Genomic DNA, 16,506 nt, shown 5'->3' on the forward strand with positions numbered 1-16,506 from the left:
AATAAATACGTATATACCAAAGTCAAATGGTACAAAGAATACAAGAATTCAATGCCCAAGGTGTTTGGTCTATGAGAATCCAGAACATCCAGATGCCGAGCCGAGCTAAGCTTTACGCCTTCGTTTACATACTGGTCGCGGGAAACGCCCCTCCCTAGCTCTCGGTGGCTTCTAGCTCACCCACATGAGATCGACTCGGGATAGACCTTCCCCATACTGAATTGTTACGAGAAAGTTTTTAAGAAGAGCTTGTTCCATGCTGAAAGTCTAATTCTAAAATCCCTGCATCACTTCTCTCTAAATAACGTTCCAAAGGAAGAACTTGCAATCTTGGTGACGTAAAACTACCGCCTCGGGAAGTGATACCTACCAGAAAACACGTTACTCGCGCTGTTTGAGGAACTGGATCATGAGTACGATCTACTTCTTGGAGGCGCGTGCTCTAGGCGATCCGAGGATCCTCAGCTCCTCTTGGAAGCAGGGCTTAGATCAGTCAACTCTCAAAAGACTGTCGGCATTAAAAGACTCGGGCCTTTGCGAGGAAGACTCAGGTGAAGTGTATACGGATGAAGAGTAAGAGGATGAGTGGGACAAGTGAACCGACCTTGGATGAAAGAGCCTGGATGGTTTGGTCATGATGATGCTATAGATAGCGCACCCTTTTTACGGAGAAACCCACCAAGGGCAACAATTTAAGCATTTTGACGCGGGTTTACGGGTCTAGTTTCGGACTTATCACGGTGCCGACCGGTAGGACCATAAGTTGCTGGTTTCTGGTTTTCCGGATTTATCAGTACCATCAATTTTGTTAATAGTTCTTCGAACAGTGTATTAGGTGTATTCCTTACGGTTTGGTGCTCCCTGTACAGCCTGAGACCTCAAATTACCCATTCTCTTTTCCGTCTAACGCTTTGTTTCTTATAAACACACCCATACTTATTGTTCTATATCTAAATCACTTATCTATCTCTACATCAAGCGTCTAGATGGTCATAGCCCTCTTTCCATGATCATGTTTGGTGAGGCTGGCTCCGAGTTCTTGATGCACATTCCAAGATTTCTTGTCATACCTGAAGAAGTACTCGCGTTTATACATCCATAGACATACTCATCGCCAAGGCTCTGGGACATGTTCTCCTCCTTTTTAATTATGGCTATGACACGAGTTTCTTAATCATCCGCCCGCTCTCGCTTTCCTTTTCTCTCCACTTAGGACATTTCGAAAATGCACATGGACCTTCTCCATACTTGCCTGTGACATCACGTTCAATATTTTTGTTTTCACAGCGTAAGTCCTCAGTGGTTCATTATATAGTTCATTATATACTCGATGATGAGAGCTCAAATTTCGGAAATTCCCGGAGAGCCAAAAGGGCTGTCATGCTTCCCTTTTCAAACATATTGTGTGTCGTCTGTCTCTCATGTGCTGCTTCTAGCTATGAAGGCACTTCATTCAAGTGCGAGTGGATGGTGTAGTTGGCGTTGCCAGACTACGCGAAAGCTTGCACTGAAGCGTCTACTTGAAGACACCATGGTAATGCTGATGGCTAAGCCGGAATTTCACATTTTATCCCGTTATATTTCGTGTGAAAAAGATGAATGTATATAGAAGCTGGTTCTTTAACAACAAGAAATGGAAAATCGACTATGCATCTAATAGTTTGTACTCTAAAGTAGGTTATTTGAAAATTGAATACTTACTTCAATTATTACCCCGATGGCCCTGCGATTCGCAGTTCAAGTACCGCTCTAGGGCTTTCTCTTCGCCGCGGCCTGTGCGATTCGCTTTTGGACTTCCTCGTGGGAGAGGATCTTCACTGCGTTGTTGGAGAAGACGTAGCTCAGGCCGGACCAGATGGTTGTGCCCGCCACAAGGTACCTGGACGAGTCAGCCATTGCAGGACAAAGGTAAACGCAAGAAAAACGCATCGGAAAAGAAGAAGAAAAAAAGGAAAACAAAACAAAAAAACATACAACAGCAGGGATTCGCTGGTGGTCACCCACCCAACTACTAACCTGCCGGCGTGTGGCTTAAGTACGGCTGAGCGGACGGGAAGCCCTGTTCTCCACACCCTATGGTCGTATGTACTGGAAACACCATTGAAATGACTCAAGGTGGCCCCAGTTGACATAGTACATGCCATGCAAAAAGCATAGAAAAAAACAATCGCAGAATAGAAATAGGGTATCACTTACTGGAATGCAGTCATGGCCTCACTCAGATGCCAGGCACTAATGACCGCCTCGGGAACAACGGGGAGGGCAATCGCACTGCCAACTAACACCAGCTGGAGAGCCGTGTTGATCTTGGAGATCTCAGTGGGCTTGACTTCAGCTGAGGGCAGAGAGAAGTCCCAGTACCGAGCCATAGTTTTAGGCGGCGGAAGCGAGATCCAGCGGTAATAGATAGCCGAGATGGCCAGACCGACGTCTCGACCGAGGATGATAACGGCGAGCCACACTAAACTCGCGTCAGACATTTGGGTAAAAAGCATGGATCCCGTCTAGGCATCAATTGGGCACTTACCGGGAAGAGATCCGTTAACTGCCAGGCAAGCCACTCCAATTGTCATCAGCAGCTTATCGGCCATTGGGTCGATGATGGTGCCCACTACCGTCTGCAGATGGTACTTTCGGGCGATCCAGCCATCGACCAAGTCGGTGATGCCCGCATATGCGAACAGGGATAGTGCGGCTGCATGGTAGTTGTTCACGAGCAGATACCCCACCACGGGCGCGGCGACCAGTCGAGAGAATGTGAGGATGTTAGGGACTGTGTAGATGTTCTCATGGCTTGATTGAAGGGGAATTTTGGAAAGAATGCGTTTTGTGGCCGAGCGCAGCCTGTTGCCTTTAGTTTCGGTTCTCTCATGGGACGCATCCACTACTCACGTTTTGGAGCCCGACTCTTTGGGATCTTTTGGATCTTCCGGTGTTTTTGATGTTGACCATCTCTTAATGAGCAGGGACGTCCTGTAGGATGGATCCTGACATCCCCGGATTCGTAATTGACTGGAGCAAGAAGGTCAGACCGGGACGATTAGATAAACACTCGACAACGTACCTGGTAGGTAACCGGGCCAGACCTGACGATTGAGTCAGACTGGAGATGCATCGAGGGCGAGACGTGTCACGGGTGCACAGGGCTCCGCGCTGTTGGAGCGGGAGCCGTGCATTGCCCCGGAGGACTTGAGATCCCTGGGTTGCCCGAAATGGCAACAGTCGAATTGCAAGCATGGTGGCACAGAAGGAAAATAGAGTACAGGTATCGGTCAGTTGTAATATGACACAGAGTTGGTGTGAAAACGAGTGGCTCGGGTCAAATCAATGACGGCACATCAACACATGCCCGGTTGGAAGCCTTGAAGCCCAACTCAGCAGACAACACAGCCACCACAAATGATGTGTGAGGCTTCCGTTTAGACTTGGCAGTTGCGGAGAAAGCAAGTCATACAATCAGTCGGTTCTGATACCTCGAAACAAGACCGCAATCAACAACAATATCTTATATAATACAGAGGGCGCTGCGACCGGCCATTAGCAGGATTCCTTGGTAGATCAGGATAAGTGCAGTCAAACCTTCCGACCAAGACCAAAGCCGGAGACCGCGAGTAATGGTAAAGCCGAGCCCGAGATGGTCTCGTGAGAAGTTGAGGCGCGGATGATTTCATGGCCGCGGATTAATCGTTAATCCATTCCGCCCCCGGACGTGCCACATCGCCGATCAACATTATCCAACTTCTCTATCAACATCTCTGTCTATGAAAAATAAAAATAAAAAATGACTTCTCTATTCTGAAACCAAGACTGGCTCAACTAACTACAAATACAGCTTGGCATCTTAAAATGAGTCACTTTGGTTGTCCACCAACCCCCATTCACCTGACAGCCGCATACACATGACGATCCGCCTGATAGCTGGCATCATCAGCTTGGCTGGCTATAGTCATGGATTTCTCGCCGATTTGTTAACTCCTTAGCTTATATCTAGTTACACGGAAATGCGGCTGCAAATCTAAGGACCGCGACTATTACAGAATATCCAGATGGAGAGCAAACGACGACGGAGTATAGCAGGGGACAAGCGGTGTTGTTCAAAAGTTGCCTGTTCACTATGGGTGTACCACCTCCAGCCAACAATGGCGCTAACCCATCCTCACCTCATTCGAGCCCGTCCGCCAAAGCGCCCAACAGCGACGACACACACAAGCATAAGAAATCCCACGATCCAAATATGGACAATCCTCGATTGCTTGTCAATCGGGCATGTATTTACGAGCGGCAGCTACCCGGGGATACATATATTACAGCGCATGTATCCCGTCTCCAGCATGGCTTCTGGGACAGCCCAGCAGTATCCGACACATACGCGGAGCATGTTGATTTCCTAGCTTTGAGCTTTGTCTTCCACTCGGCGCATACGCTGTCGCATCGCTTCAAGTCTGCCACTGTCCGCGTTTCCGTTGAGTCCAGCTCTGAGAATTCAAAGCCCACATCGATCAATGGATGTCCCTCTGGGAACCCGTGCTTTCTGATGCACGCACCGCATCTCATCTACGGTGCCGTCTCTCCGGAGACAATGGAGTGGTCCTTTAGCTTGGCCGGCTCACTGGGTGTCTCTGAAACCCCGGTCAGCGCCAGTATTATCCCGTCCGGCAGCCTGAACGGACAGTATCGTCGGTATGAGATGATGCGCATTCAAGGCTCGTCTCGTACCATGAAGAGCCCCAAGGGCCCTGACTTTGATGTGGAGGCCGGTGAAGTAGTGTGGTCTCTTGAGGAAAATAGCCTGCAGCGGTCTGGTCTCCCCCGCGAGTTCACCTTCGTCATGCTCATTCAGAAGCCTGCCGCCAACAGTAAGATCAAGCTGTCCCTCGAGATTGATCCCGTCATCCAAGCCTTCTGGGGTAGTTTCCCCGGATGGATGATCCGGCTGTCTCCATACCAACCCTTGGAGCGCCGTAGTGTCGACTTTCGTCGTGAGGTTGGTCAGCACTTTCAACCAGCAGACCCGCAGCGCGGTTTCAACTTTGCAGTCTTGGAGAGCGCATTTGACCACTATATTGCAATGCCTGGTCGAAAATACACGCGCCGAGTAAGTTCACCGGAGCGACCTGGGCGGAGGAAAAGATAAAAGAGAAGAAAAGAGAACTAACACACTCACAGTTAGAACTTCCGGCAGAAACCCAACTCCCGCATTTCAGCAGCGGCCAGCAGGGATACCCTGGTCAATATGGCAATTTGGGTTCTTCGCAACAGCAAGGGACCAGTTTAACGAACACCCTGCTGCAGAACCAACTGCGTCAGCTCAGCACCAACAGCGGAAATCAAGAGCCAGCTGCCTCTGCGCCCGTTTCCGCATCGGCAAACACTGCTTTGGTGGGTACCATGGCGGTACCCATTTCGATTCCGAGCGCACAGAGCACCACAAACACGTACAACGTGCGTCTGGGGCTTGACCCAACCTTGATCCAGCAACTTGCCACCCTTCACGCGAGCCCATCAACTCACCAGAATCGAGTGTATGGCACGGAAGCGCCATATCAAATGACCAGCGCGTGTAAAGCTAGGGCTGAGAATTACAGCTCAAGACATGCACATGCCAACAGCTCGTCGACGGATGTGGGTTGGTGGCTCTATGACGACGGTGCCGAGGGGAATCCTGAATGGTCATCACCCTTACTCAACGCGGACATCGGCCTCAAGAGCTACGAGAATGTACGGGAGGGTATGCTACGCACCGTGCACCCGATGAGTCGTGGTGACAGGTCTGGCTTGATAGAGGATCGGCACCGTGTCATGAACCTCAGGAACCAGCCTCTGACATCCGGTCTGCTTTCGTCCCTCTCGGAGGATGAAGATTGAAGACTGAGCTTGTAAAAAAAGCCGGGATGGCATGTGACTGAAATGATGGTCAGCATGGGCGGGTATTTGGTGCGTATGTGTTTATTCTTGACGCGAGGCTGTTCTTATGTTAATGGTGTTGCTTATCTCCACTTGTTTTCCTATGTTTCTTGACTTTCTCGTCTTTTTCGTACCTTTTAGATACCCCTTCGACAGCTGCTTCATTTTGAGGGTGTCTCTTTGAGTTGGTTTGATCGATCCTCGTTGGCGGCTTTTTGGATGCATAGCGATACCTTGTAACTTAAGCATGGAGTTGATTTTACAGTTTTATACTGACATTAGGGTACATACGCACTTTAATACTGGACATTACAGGCTCGGGAGAGCTTTGAATTCTACTTTTAAATACTAAAGTACGCTAGAGGAGTTTGCCTCCATTTGACACTTGTGGTATCCACAGCAACTAGTTGGTAACTAACCATGCATGTATACAGCCTGATCGAACAGACAATCCATATGGGCCTAGACACTTCATTCTTCAATTGTTTATCGAACTCTTCGCGGAGCTCTTAAACCCCTCTTTATGTTCCTTTTTCCAGACTATCCTGTTGAGAGATTTCGGACAACTTGGAAGGGGGCAAGTTACGCCCGCTATATAGAACCATTCGTGCGATAGCGAGCTGCAAAAACAGTATCCATCCTTGCTATATACGCCACCATAAGCGATGACGACGACCGTGTGCCGTGGTGGGGCCAGCCAAGTCTCAAACATTCCCGCGAACCAAGATCCGATATCATAACATATATCCAACATCGAACCCAAGATGCCAGCCCTCGGCGCCCTAGGCGCAAACTTCAACGAGAATTTGAACTGGCTCAACCAATCTGAACTCAAACGCATAAACACAAAATGGGTCCGCGGCTTCATCGACATGCACCAAATAAACATCCAGCAAGCTCGCGAAAACGCAAACATCAAATGCCTATTCAACGCCATTGACGCGGGCTACAATACCATCCTAAGCTTCAAATGGAACTACACCAACCTAGACTTCCCTAAACCCGGAAGTCCACAACACAAAACTGAACTTGAGACTCTATCCCGCCTCCTGGACATCGTCATGAACCACGTTGATATCATCGTCATCGGAAACGAACCGTTTATCGAGGCAAAGGCAGATCAAACCGATTCTAGAATAAACATGTTCTACGAGAGCCTCGCGGAGGTAGTAATCTCCTACCGCAAATCCTCACCAGGTCCCAAAAATACAAGACTCTACATGGGCGCTCTCAATAGACTTGACCTGCCCGCAAAACGCACGCCGGCAACCGAGCGCTTCCTGCAATATTTAGCCTCGAAGCCTGAGCTTGACGGTGTGGATCTCCATCTTCATATCCAGGGACTAGCAGGCCACAAATCGATGCTCGATTATGCACTTTCGAGACTCCGCCCTGATCAGAAGTTCCTGGCAACTGAGTTTTCACTCGTCTGGCATTTTAGACAGCATATGGCAGATACGGTGTCTAGGGAGTTCTGTACTAAGTATGGATTCCCGATGGAGGCAAAAGTGTGTGAGGTTCTAAGTGCGGGGATTCATAGTCCAATGCCGTTAGAACAGTGGGTGGACTTTTTGAGAGGCGAGAAGTGGTATGCAGGGGTTCAGGGCTTCATTGTACAGGCTATGGAGATGTATAGGGCTACGGGGAGGTTACAAGTTGCTACGTATGGGCTTTCGCCGATGCGGTATCGGAAGAAGGGCTTTGAGGTTGGGGATACGCCTTGGTTGCTGAATGGGGTTTTTGCACCGCCTACAGTTTGGTCTGGGGAGGATGGAGAGAGGTGTGAGAATTGGCCTTGGGCGGAAGAGTTTCGAGCTGTACAGGGCTGATGAGGGATATCATCGTGCGAAGTATCTTGCTACTCTTCGTATTCATTAAATGAAGTGAGAAATATATTAAAGTACATGGTAGACGTGTTCGACCGTTATAGAAATGAAGATATGTATAGAGAATTAACAGGTTCAAAGGAATCCAAGAACCAACATGGCCATACCCGCCCACATGCTGGAGACGAAAGTCTTGGATCCAGCGTTAGAAAGAACCGTGGTAGGCGTAGGAGTGGTAGGCATGGGAACAGTGGTTGTGGAAGTTGAAGTGGTAGGCTTGCAGGAAGTGGTCATCGTGGAGATGTGGGTAGTGTGAGGGCTGGTGGTAGTAGCAGGGGCAGTGGTGCCAGGAATCAGGCACACGCTGGTGGTGGAGCTAACAGTGACCGTGCTGAAAGCGACCTGCGGGACAGTCACGGTGTGAGAGGACCATGTGATGGTGGTGCAAGGAGTAGTCTCGGGAGCCAGCGTGACAGTACCCTTGGTGGGAGTGGGAGTGGGTGTGGGAGTGGACATGGGCACAGAGACCGCGGGTGAAGTGGTTGGGGGCAAGTCAACGATAGCAGGGTTCTTGGGAACATAAGAGGCGCAAATTCCAGCGAAGTAAGCGAGGGAAGACTCCTCCTCCTCCTCAGAAGAGCTCCAGGAGTGGATGCAGGACTTGACCTTGTCTGCGAACTCGGAGGATGGGCAGAAGCAGGCAGTGTCGCTGTTGGAGTCACACTTGGGAATGGAGAGCCATGTGTTCAGGCACTTAGGGACCACCTCGGGACAGGGAGCAGGCACGACGGATGCAGTGGGCTTGGCAGTGGTTGAAATGACCGGGCTTGTAGTAATAGTTACAGTCTCAGTGGGAGACGGGCACACAGTAGTCGACAAGCTCCAGGTAGAGGTCTTCACCTGGGTAGAGTGACTAGGGCAATCGGTCACAGAGGCAGGGCACTGAGTCACTGTGAAGACGTGGGTCGTATAAACAGTGGAAGTAATCATTGGTGTCTCAGTAGTCATTGGTTCCTCGGTGGTCATTATAGTCTTGGTAGTCATTGGCGTCTCAGTAGTCGCCGGGGTCATGCTGCTGGACCAGTGAGTGTGCGTAGTGGGCACAGTCATAGACGTACTAGGCTCCATGGTGTGAGATGGAGTAGCCGTAGGGGGAGGCTTGGGTCCAGAAGAACAGTCAAAGTCCATGGAATGGATGTTCAGATCACACTCGCCGAACTTGCTGTCTTCGGGGAGAGCAAACTGAACGGAGACCGCGCCACCACACTGCTCGTTGGTGACATCAACGCCCTCGGGAGAACTGAAAGCCACCTGGCGACAGTGGGAACCATCTGCCAGCTCGTAGTTGACAAGGATAGTGGTGTCCCGGGATGTCGAAAGGTGGAAAGTACGGACGGAGAACGGAGCGTCCACGGAGTCCACACTGATGGCATATCCATCATCTCGTGAAAGCTTTCCTTGAATGCATTTGCCCTATTCATGATTAGATTCGATCAGGCCATGGGATTTGATGAATAGACTTACTCCGGATCCACCACAGTTATCCTGGGCCGAAACTCCCACAAAGTTGAAGCCTTCAAAAGTCCAGTTATCACCGTTGGCAAGGTCAGACCAGTCGAATCCAGACTCTTGAGACTCGGAGCACTGGTTGTCGGTGTTTTCGGGACTGGGATAGCAGAAATCGGTACCCCACCACTGAACGATCTGTTAATGTGACGACTCAGATCGAGAAAAAGCAATTGAATACGTACCAGACCCTGTGGATGGGCGAGCGCAACCGCGCTGAAAAGCAAAGGGAGAGTGACGGCCTTCATCGTGGATGATATGTCGCCTTGGAAAAGACAATTGCGATAATCAATGATAGACAGCAATTAATGCTTTAAGATTAAAAATGTATAAGTTTTGAAGATAGTATCAAAGAAAGACGAGAAGGCGAGGGCGAGTTGGCGATGTTGTCGACTGGATGATGGATGGCGTATACCTGGCCATGACCCGGGCAGTCGGAGGGTTTTAAGCTTCAGGAACTGAAGCACAGAAGCACCGGCAAATTTGGAAAAGCTTGGATATACTCATGTTTACTATCAACAAACCATGCGGAATGCGCCCAATCAAGCCCCTGATGGTTGTCTAGAGCAAGATAGCGGGCGTAGACCAATTGCGAGAGCACCGGCAGTGTTTCCCTCGTGGGTGAATTGAGATAGATCTAGCTGGATTCGAAATCGAGAGCGAGGGGATCAGGAATGCGCCACCGTCAAGGTGAACACAGCAACCCGCCGAATCAAGTCACTCAATGGTAGCTAGAAGGATTTCAAACAACGTGGACTGTAATTAAAAGAACCCTTGGCACTAGACGATTAATATTGATTCTGATTAACAACACTTCATTCATGTGGCCTCTATCTGGAGGGCTCACAGCTCTTTAGCTTCACGGTCAATGAGGCTTAGCCAGCTCGGTCTTCTTCAATACTGCTGTTCTTCTGTCTAAATCGAAAGCAATACGCAGAGCCACTTACGCAAGTTGCTCGCTCGAAAGCTCCAGAAAACCCGTTTTACTACATTCCGGACCCCAACCCTGGGACCCTTGCCAAACCTCATTCCAGAAAAATGGAAAGTAGTTTTAAGCAAACCAATCATAATCCTCGATTCGAGCACCGCAGAGAACCACACATTCCGACCCCTTGGTCGATCATATATTGTGCTTCGGTACCTGGATACGATGTGACATCCATTGATGTGATGGGGTCATAACTGCGAAATTGGATCAAGAGCCAATTACCTCAATAGAGATGTTCTCAAAAGAACTGATTTGATTTTGTATATGTAGGGTCTTTCCTTATAGAAAACCTCACTACCTTCTAGCCAAAACGTCGACATCGATTTGCAAAGAATGACGCGCTGTATATTTACGCTCAACCGAAGTGATTTAGAATAGGTACCGTACCTAGTAAGCCGATTGGAGAACACTCTTGAACTAGTCTGTAATCCGTTCCCGAAAGTAATAAACGATCGCATGTCTATCAATTCATTGTTCGAAACACAGTGAGTACCTTAGAAGAGACAGCATATAAATAGATGAATAAATATCCTAGAAGGACACTGATATATATGTCCACAAGGGTGTATATGAACTGGGTTCAATCCTGGTCCGTTGACCAAGAACCCACTTTGTCCCCCAGTACATGAAACGAAAGCCCTCGGACGCCCGGGAGATTGTAATACGTTGTGAGCTTCCCTAGGTAAGTTAAATATCAATTTGGAATGAGTCACAAGGTGGAAATGAACTTTGGTCTTTTAAGCGAAATGAATCGATATCATATTCTCAACATTCCAGGGCTCATCGGGACAGACGAGCATATGAGCCCCCGACACCCCGACACCCCAAGGTCAAATTGTTTATGATCAGATGCAAACCATAGAGCTAAGTAGGTATGAGTCGGAGGAACATTTGAACCCCGACCTCTGCATTCATCTTGACGTGTTCGTACACCAGGACTGATTTAAGAACCCTTCTTCAACATTGAATGCCAGGTGATATATCCATAGAACCCGTGGACTCTGTGGATCCAACACTACCAACCACCATATACCAATCACAACATACAACACAAGCACCGAGTTAAGAGCCAGCCGCCCAGTCCAGATGAAAACAATCGGATACAATAAATGGCTTGATATTTCTTCCATAAGAGGTATCTTAACTCCAATTAGCTCAGACTATATCATAAGATTATCCGAGCCTTTGAAAGCCACGATCCGACATCCATCGCCCCTTCATGTACCAGACAAATAGATAGCACAAACCAATCACCCCTAACCTTGACCAAACCATACCCCGGGAAACCACACAGATTAAAGAAAGGGTAAACAAAAAGTACAAAGCCTACCGCAACCGTATCCTAATAGAGATCGATACCAAAGAGAAGCCAAACCCCATACGAGAAGCAATCGGACAAGTTCAAGTTGCAGTTCACCTGACCTCGAGCAAAAACCGCACAGCTAAAGTGAAAGCTCATAAAAAAAAGTTGAATTGGGAATAGAGAACTGGCAAAAGAAAAAAACAAACAAAGAAACGTTTTGGGTAATTGAGGGATTTGCTGCATCACATCGTCAGGGAAATTCACAAAAAACGCCACCCAGCGAGAAAAGCAGAGAGCCGACACGAAGACAGTGGTAATGATGTTCGAAGCCGTGGAACACAAAGACGCATACACACAGACACACAAAGGGTAGAGAAACAGACACCGTATGGACAGAAGACATGAGTACATCGGGAGGGGGGGGTCACACAAAAATTCAATTTCGAGTTCGCGTTCGACTTTGATTCCAGGGCTCGGAGTGGCGGATGCACACGCTGCAGGTTGAGCCGAGTTTAGCGTAGCGTGTGTGGATTTCGGGGCGAATGCGAATGCGAATGACAATCTAGACCCAGATTCCAACTCGGACTTGGACTCCCCATTTCCATTTCCCTCCCATAGGAATGAAAAAAAAAAAAAAAAAAAAAAAGAGACAAAACAAAAAAAGACAAAGCTCAAGAAGGGTGGTCTATATCGCCGAGCAAAAGAGACAAAGAGACAAACAACGAAAAAGACAATAGCCGCCCCGACTCCCCGCTTCGAACCAGTCGAGAGTAAATATTCCAAAACAATCCATATCCGTAAACCGGGAGAGAACATTTCAGCTGATAAAACCAGAAAACCATCCCATAGAATAAACGCAGACGCAAACACGCAAACACGAGTCATAACTCACGAACGAATGAATTAAAAATCAGAATCAGAATCAAAGGGCCGACACAACACCTAACGAAAACAGGGACGTGGGAATTGACATGGACATGGGCGTGAGCTGGACATAATTAAATCTGCGGCTGTGCGGGGGCAGTGGTCGTCCATGAAGATAGAGGCTGCGCGGCTGCGTAGTGGGGGTGGTTCACCGGCGCCGCAGGGTTGACGTAGTACTGGGATCGATCGCCGTAGTAGGATGGGTGGATGGGGTTTGATTCCCGACGGGGTACCGAGGGGTCCAAGGGGCCGATGCCGCGGTCGAGAGAGGTGTTGTCCATTTGGCCGGACAGGCTGAAGCTGCCGCGAGAGTACGTGGCTGGTGTGGACGGATCCATTGGGGAGGTGGCGTCTGTGGCGACGCTGCGGGAGGAAATGGAGCTGTTTCGGTAGGCGGACGGGCTGTGGTCCGAGGTTGAGCGGTTGCGGTCGCTGAGACTGCTGGGGATGGCGGTGTTGATTGCGCCGGGGATGGAGGAGGAGAGCGCGCTGTGGCTGAGGGAGTCCATGCTGCCTCCGTAAGGTCCTGCGCGGAAGGCGTGGTAGTCATCTTGTTTCACCATCGGTGCAGCTGGCGAAGGCAGGTATGGATTCGGTGCTGGCTGGCCGGGCATCGAGTTGCCCAAGGAGTATCCTGTTATCGGGCCCGGCTGTGGAGGATGTGTGGCGGCGTAGGGACTGGCGTGCATGTAGAAGTCGGGGGATGGGTTGGGCATGCCATATCCTGGCGGAGCCATCATCTGCGGGCGGTAGCCGTAGAGGGCGGCGTGCGAGGGGTCGTGAGCGCTTTCCATGGCGCTGGTCTCTAGATCATCGATGGGTGCGCGGAAGCTCTGTTTCTGGGTGAGGTCGACGCGCGGGCGAATGTAGCGTAGAGATTCGACCATGGAGGGTGGGTTGAGCGCGCCGCGCATGACGTCCTCGACGCTGTAGTAAGAGACCAAATGGTGGGTTATGCCCATGACGGTGACACTCATGGTCTTCTTTACCAAACCCGAGTCCTTGAAACCGTACGAGTCGACCAGCGACCCCACCAACGCGCGCTCGACCTCGGACTGGTGTGGTCGTTCACCGAACGGAGGGGAAGGCTGAGGAGGGGAGTAGCCCTGGCCGCCGTTGCTGTCATGTCGAGCGGGATATGGCTCGCCCGGTCGAGTTGGGGGCGCGGGTCGTCGATTGGCCTTTTTCATCGCGCGCTTCTTCTCTCCGGGAGGGAAGGGTTTGTCCAGTTCCCGGTAGACGAGGAAGTTGCCCAGGATGCGACTCGGACTCCAGGTGACGCCGTCGGTCCACCGCTTGATGCCGGAGGAGTTCTCTTCGTAGATGAAGACGCTACCGCTGCGCACCAGATGGCTGCGTTCCCGATCATGGGGTCGTCTCGGGACATGATGCAATACACCGGTCAAGCATGCCTCGAACAGAATCAACGCATCCTGTGTGGTGGCCACATAGCCGGTGAAAGTGGGTTCCAACACGGCAGCAGTGCCGTTCACCATGATGGGGTTGTGGGAAAGAGTCAAGGTACCCCGGATGTGATTCACAAAGGAAAAAAAATAAGCTAAGGAGATCGACCAGGGTATGGAGAAAGGCGAGATGCGATGGTTTTGACTCGACCCCTCCTCGGTGTTGGAGGATTCCAGGGATCGAAGGGAAAGCACGGACCGTCGAGTCAGCGAGTCAACAGGTTGCAGCGATCTCTGGAGAGATGGGATCTACTCGGGCGGTTCCACGGATCCCTGGCGCGGCAAGAAGCTTTGGAGGAGGGAGGGGGGAGGGATCCACAAAGTGTAGTGTAGTGTAGTGTGGTGTAGTTTAGTGTCGACGTAGACCTAGACGCAGACCTAGACGTAGACCTAAGACTAGTATACCTAATGAGAAAGGGGAGGGAGGGGGAGGAGGTACTGGTACGGTCAGAGGCACCGGGAGGCTAATCGTAAATGTTAATGTTAATGTTAATAGTCTCGGAGGGTTCACTGCGGGGCGAACCTGTGGAAATAAACGGGAGTTATAATTTCTAGTCTAGGGTAGTCTCTTAGTCTCTTAGTCTCAAATCTAAGGTATCTAGGGCAGGGTAGCTAGGGTATCTAAAATGACATGATCGGCGCGGCTCTCTCCTATGCAGCGGAGAAAATCGGGAGTTCAAAACATGATTTTTTCTAACCGTCCGATGAATGTCCTACTGTGTCATTTACGTAGCCACTATATAACAGAAAGTGCAATCATCATCGAGTGAACCCCGTGCCATGGACGATCCCCAGTGGAGCCCGTGGATTATTGGGATCGGAGGGTCACTTCTCTCCGGTATATCTGACTCAGCTGCTGGTTTCCCCCCCTAAACCTAGAAAAGGTTAGAGGTTTCTCCACCACCAGAACATACCCAGAACACTGATCCTTGCAGCCAGTTTGAGGGGGGGGGGGGGCGGCTACTAGAACACAACCATGGTCAGAGGGGGGAAAGCTATCCACGGTTCCTTCCAATCACCCGCAACACGGGAAGACGAGAAAGACAAGGAAAAGAGAAAAGATAGAAGAAAGGGAGGCGGGGAGCGACGAAGACTAGTGCAGCAGCCCGAAACTATTGAAAAAAATGGATAGGGGCGCAGTGGGACGGTGATCATGGCACGTCAGAGATCTGGGAGCTTGCCCCCATTTTCGGGTCCTTGGTGGCACTTGAGTGGCACTTGCAAGGCACTTGGATGGCTCCGGCAGCCAGGCTATGACCAACGGCAGCCCCGACAGTGGGCTCCTCACGAGGACTGAGCGTTGACCCCATTTCATGGGTGCCTGGTGGACAATCGAATCAAGCGTAGCGGATGTGCAAGAACCGGGGCCCAGTCGTATACCACGCGTCGAAAGGTTGGCAAGAGGGTCCCGTACCTGGGATGAAAGTTTCGCGGGAGATCCTCAGCAGATCCAGTTGTCCTCTGTAATAGTAATAAGCACTACATGCACCCCGGTCTTTCTTCACGGACGACAGTCTTCCGCTCGTCGATTGGTTCCCGGGGATACGGGTGAACAGGAGACGATCAGAGCATGGCGTACTGGTCGAACTCAATTGACGCGTGACAGATGCTAGGACGTTAGGAGAACGGTAGGCACCTCGAACTGGACAGCGAGGACCCGAGACAACAGAGACGACAAGACAGAACAGATAGGATAGCATGGACTCCAACTCCTCAATATGATCTCATGTGGAGATGATCCCTTGCACGGATCCCCTCGGCCGATCGCCGCGTTCTGGACTTCTAAGCGCGGAGACCGGAGTGCAGCACAGCTCCGTCAAGTCCGTCAACCAACCGAACAAATCAGCAGCCGGTCAACAGCCTGTCCGCTTCCACCTGCAGATCTCGTCTGATTCGCGAAATCAACATCCAGCGCCCCATTCCACGCACCCGGACCACTCGCTCGGGCCAAGGCATCCGCACAGACGCGAGAGAGCATCAAGTGGGGATTGTTCCTTCTGGCTGGTCCGGCCACTCAGAGCCCACGGAACCGGTCTTATCACGGGTGGACTTGGTCGATCCTCTGCCAGACAAACCGACGCCCCAAAAGAAAAAAAAAAAAAAAAGACTCACGCTAAGAGCAAGCCCCCTCGCTAGTCCGGGGTTGGCTGGGTGGCGTTGACCCATTCGTCCGATCAGTTCTAGCGCGCGACTGAGAAATCCCGCACTTGACTCTCTCTGTTAATCTACAACACGAGCTCGACCCAGTTTCGACTTGGGGCTTGAGGGGCTGGATCGACGTCCTGGACCGGGGATTCCGTACTGTCACTGCTCCCAACATCACTGTCGGTGTCACTTCGTCGTCACCGAACCGTCTGCACTAACCGCCTTTATGTAGCCTGTCGACCTCCGAACTGACCGGCCAATGACAGCCACGGTCTAGCGGGTTCAATAGTTGGCACATGTGAATCTCGCTCTCTACCTGCTCCTTAGAGGGGCTCGACCAGGATCCCAATCGGTCCGCGGCTCCGAGACCATTGCTGCTGGGTTCTA

General features: G+C 50.6%; 5 protein-coding genes across 5 annotated transcripts; 2 read left to right on the plus strand and 3 right to left on the minus strand.

Annotated features, from left to right (window-relative positions):
* Window positions 1–1,749: 1,749 nt before the first annotated feature.
* Window positions 1,750–3,237, minus strand: N7443_000570 (cardiolipin synthase; the record flags this gene model as incomplete). The annotated part of the gene is made up of 5 exons (XM_056880626.1): window positions 1,750–1,879; window positions 2,197–2,461; window positions 2,528–2,844; window positions 2,893–3,012; window positions 3,065–3,237. The coding sequence occupies 5 exons, from the start codon at window positions 3,235–3,237 to the stop codon at window positions 1,750–1,752; spliced, it is 1,005 nt and encodes a 334-aa protein (XP_056745864.1).
* Window positions 3,238–4,114: 877 nt separating this feature from the next.
* N7443_000571 (uncharacterized protein) lies at window positions 4,115–5,865 on the plus strand (the record flags this gene model as incomplete). Its single annotated transcript, XM_056880627.1, has 2 exons — window positions 4,115–5,095; window positions 5,167–5,865. 2 exons carry the CDS (start codon window positions 4,115–4,117, stop codon window positions 5,863–5,865), a joined length of 1,680 nt encoding a protein of 559 aa, XP_056745865.1.
* Window positions 5,866–6,668: 803 nt separating this feature from the next.
* Window positions 6,669–7,733, plus strand: N7443_000572 (uncharacterized protein; the record flags this gene model as incomplete). Its single annotated transcript, XM_056880628.1, has 1 exon — window positions 6,669–7,733. The coding sequence occupies one exon, from the start codon at window positions 6,669–6,671 to the stop codon at window positions 7,731–7,733; it is 1,065 nt and encodes a 354-aa protein (XP_056745866.1).
* Window positions 7,734–7,865: 132 nt separating this feature from the next.
* N7443_000573 (ABC multidrug transporter atrF) lies at window positions 7,866–9,544 on the minus strand (the record flags this gene model as incomplete). The annotated part of the gene is made up of 3 exons (XM_056880629.1): window positions 7,866–9,203; window positions 9,255–9,425; window positions 9,482–9,544. The coding sequence occupies 3 exons, from the start codon at window positions 9,542–9,544 to the stop codon at window positions 7,866–7,868; spliced, it is 1,572 nt and encodes a 523-aa protein (XP_056745867.1).
* Window positions 9,545–12,585: 3,041 nt separating this feature from the next.
* Window positions 12,586–14,007, minus strand: N7443_000574 (camp independent regulatory protein; the record flags this gene model as incomplete). Its single annotated transcript, XM_056880630.1, has 1 exon — window positions 12,586–14,007. The coding sequence occupies one exon, from the start codon at window positions 14,005–14,007 to the stop codon at window positions 12,586–12,588; it is 1,422 nt and encodes a 473-aa protein (XP_056745868.1).
* Window positions 14,008–16,506: the final 2,499 nt, after the last annotated feature.

This window comes from Penicillium atrosanguineum, assembly GCF_028827265.1.
Source record: "Penicillium atrosanguineum strain IBT 20685 chromosome Unknown utg000001l_segment0_segment0, whole genome shotgun sequence".
Lineage (NCBI taxonomy): Eukaryota > Fungi > Ascomycota > Eurotiomycetes > Eurotiales > Aspergillaceae > Penicillium > Penicillium atrosanguineum.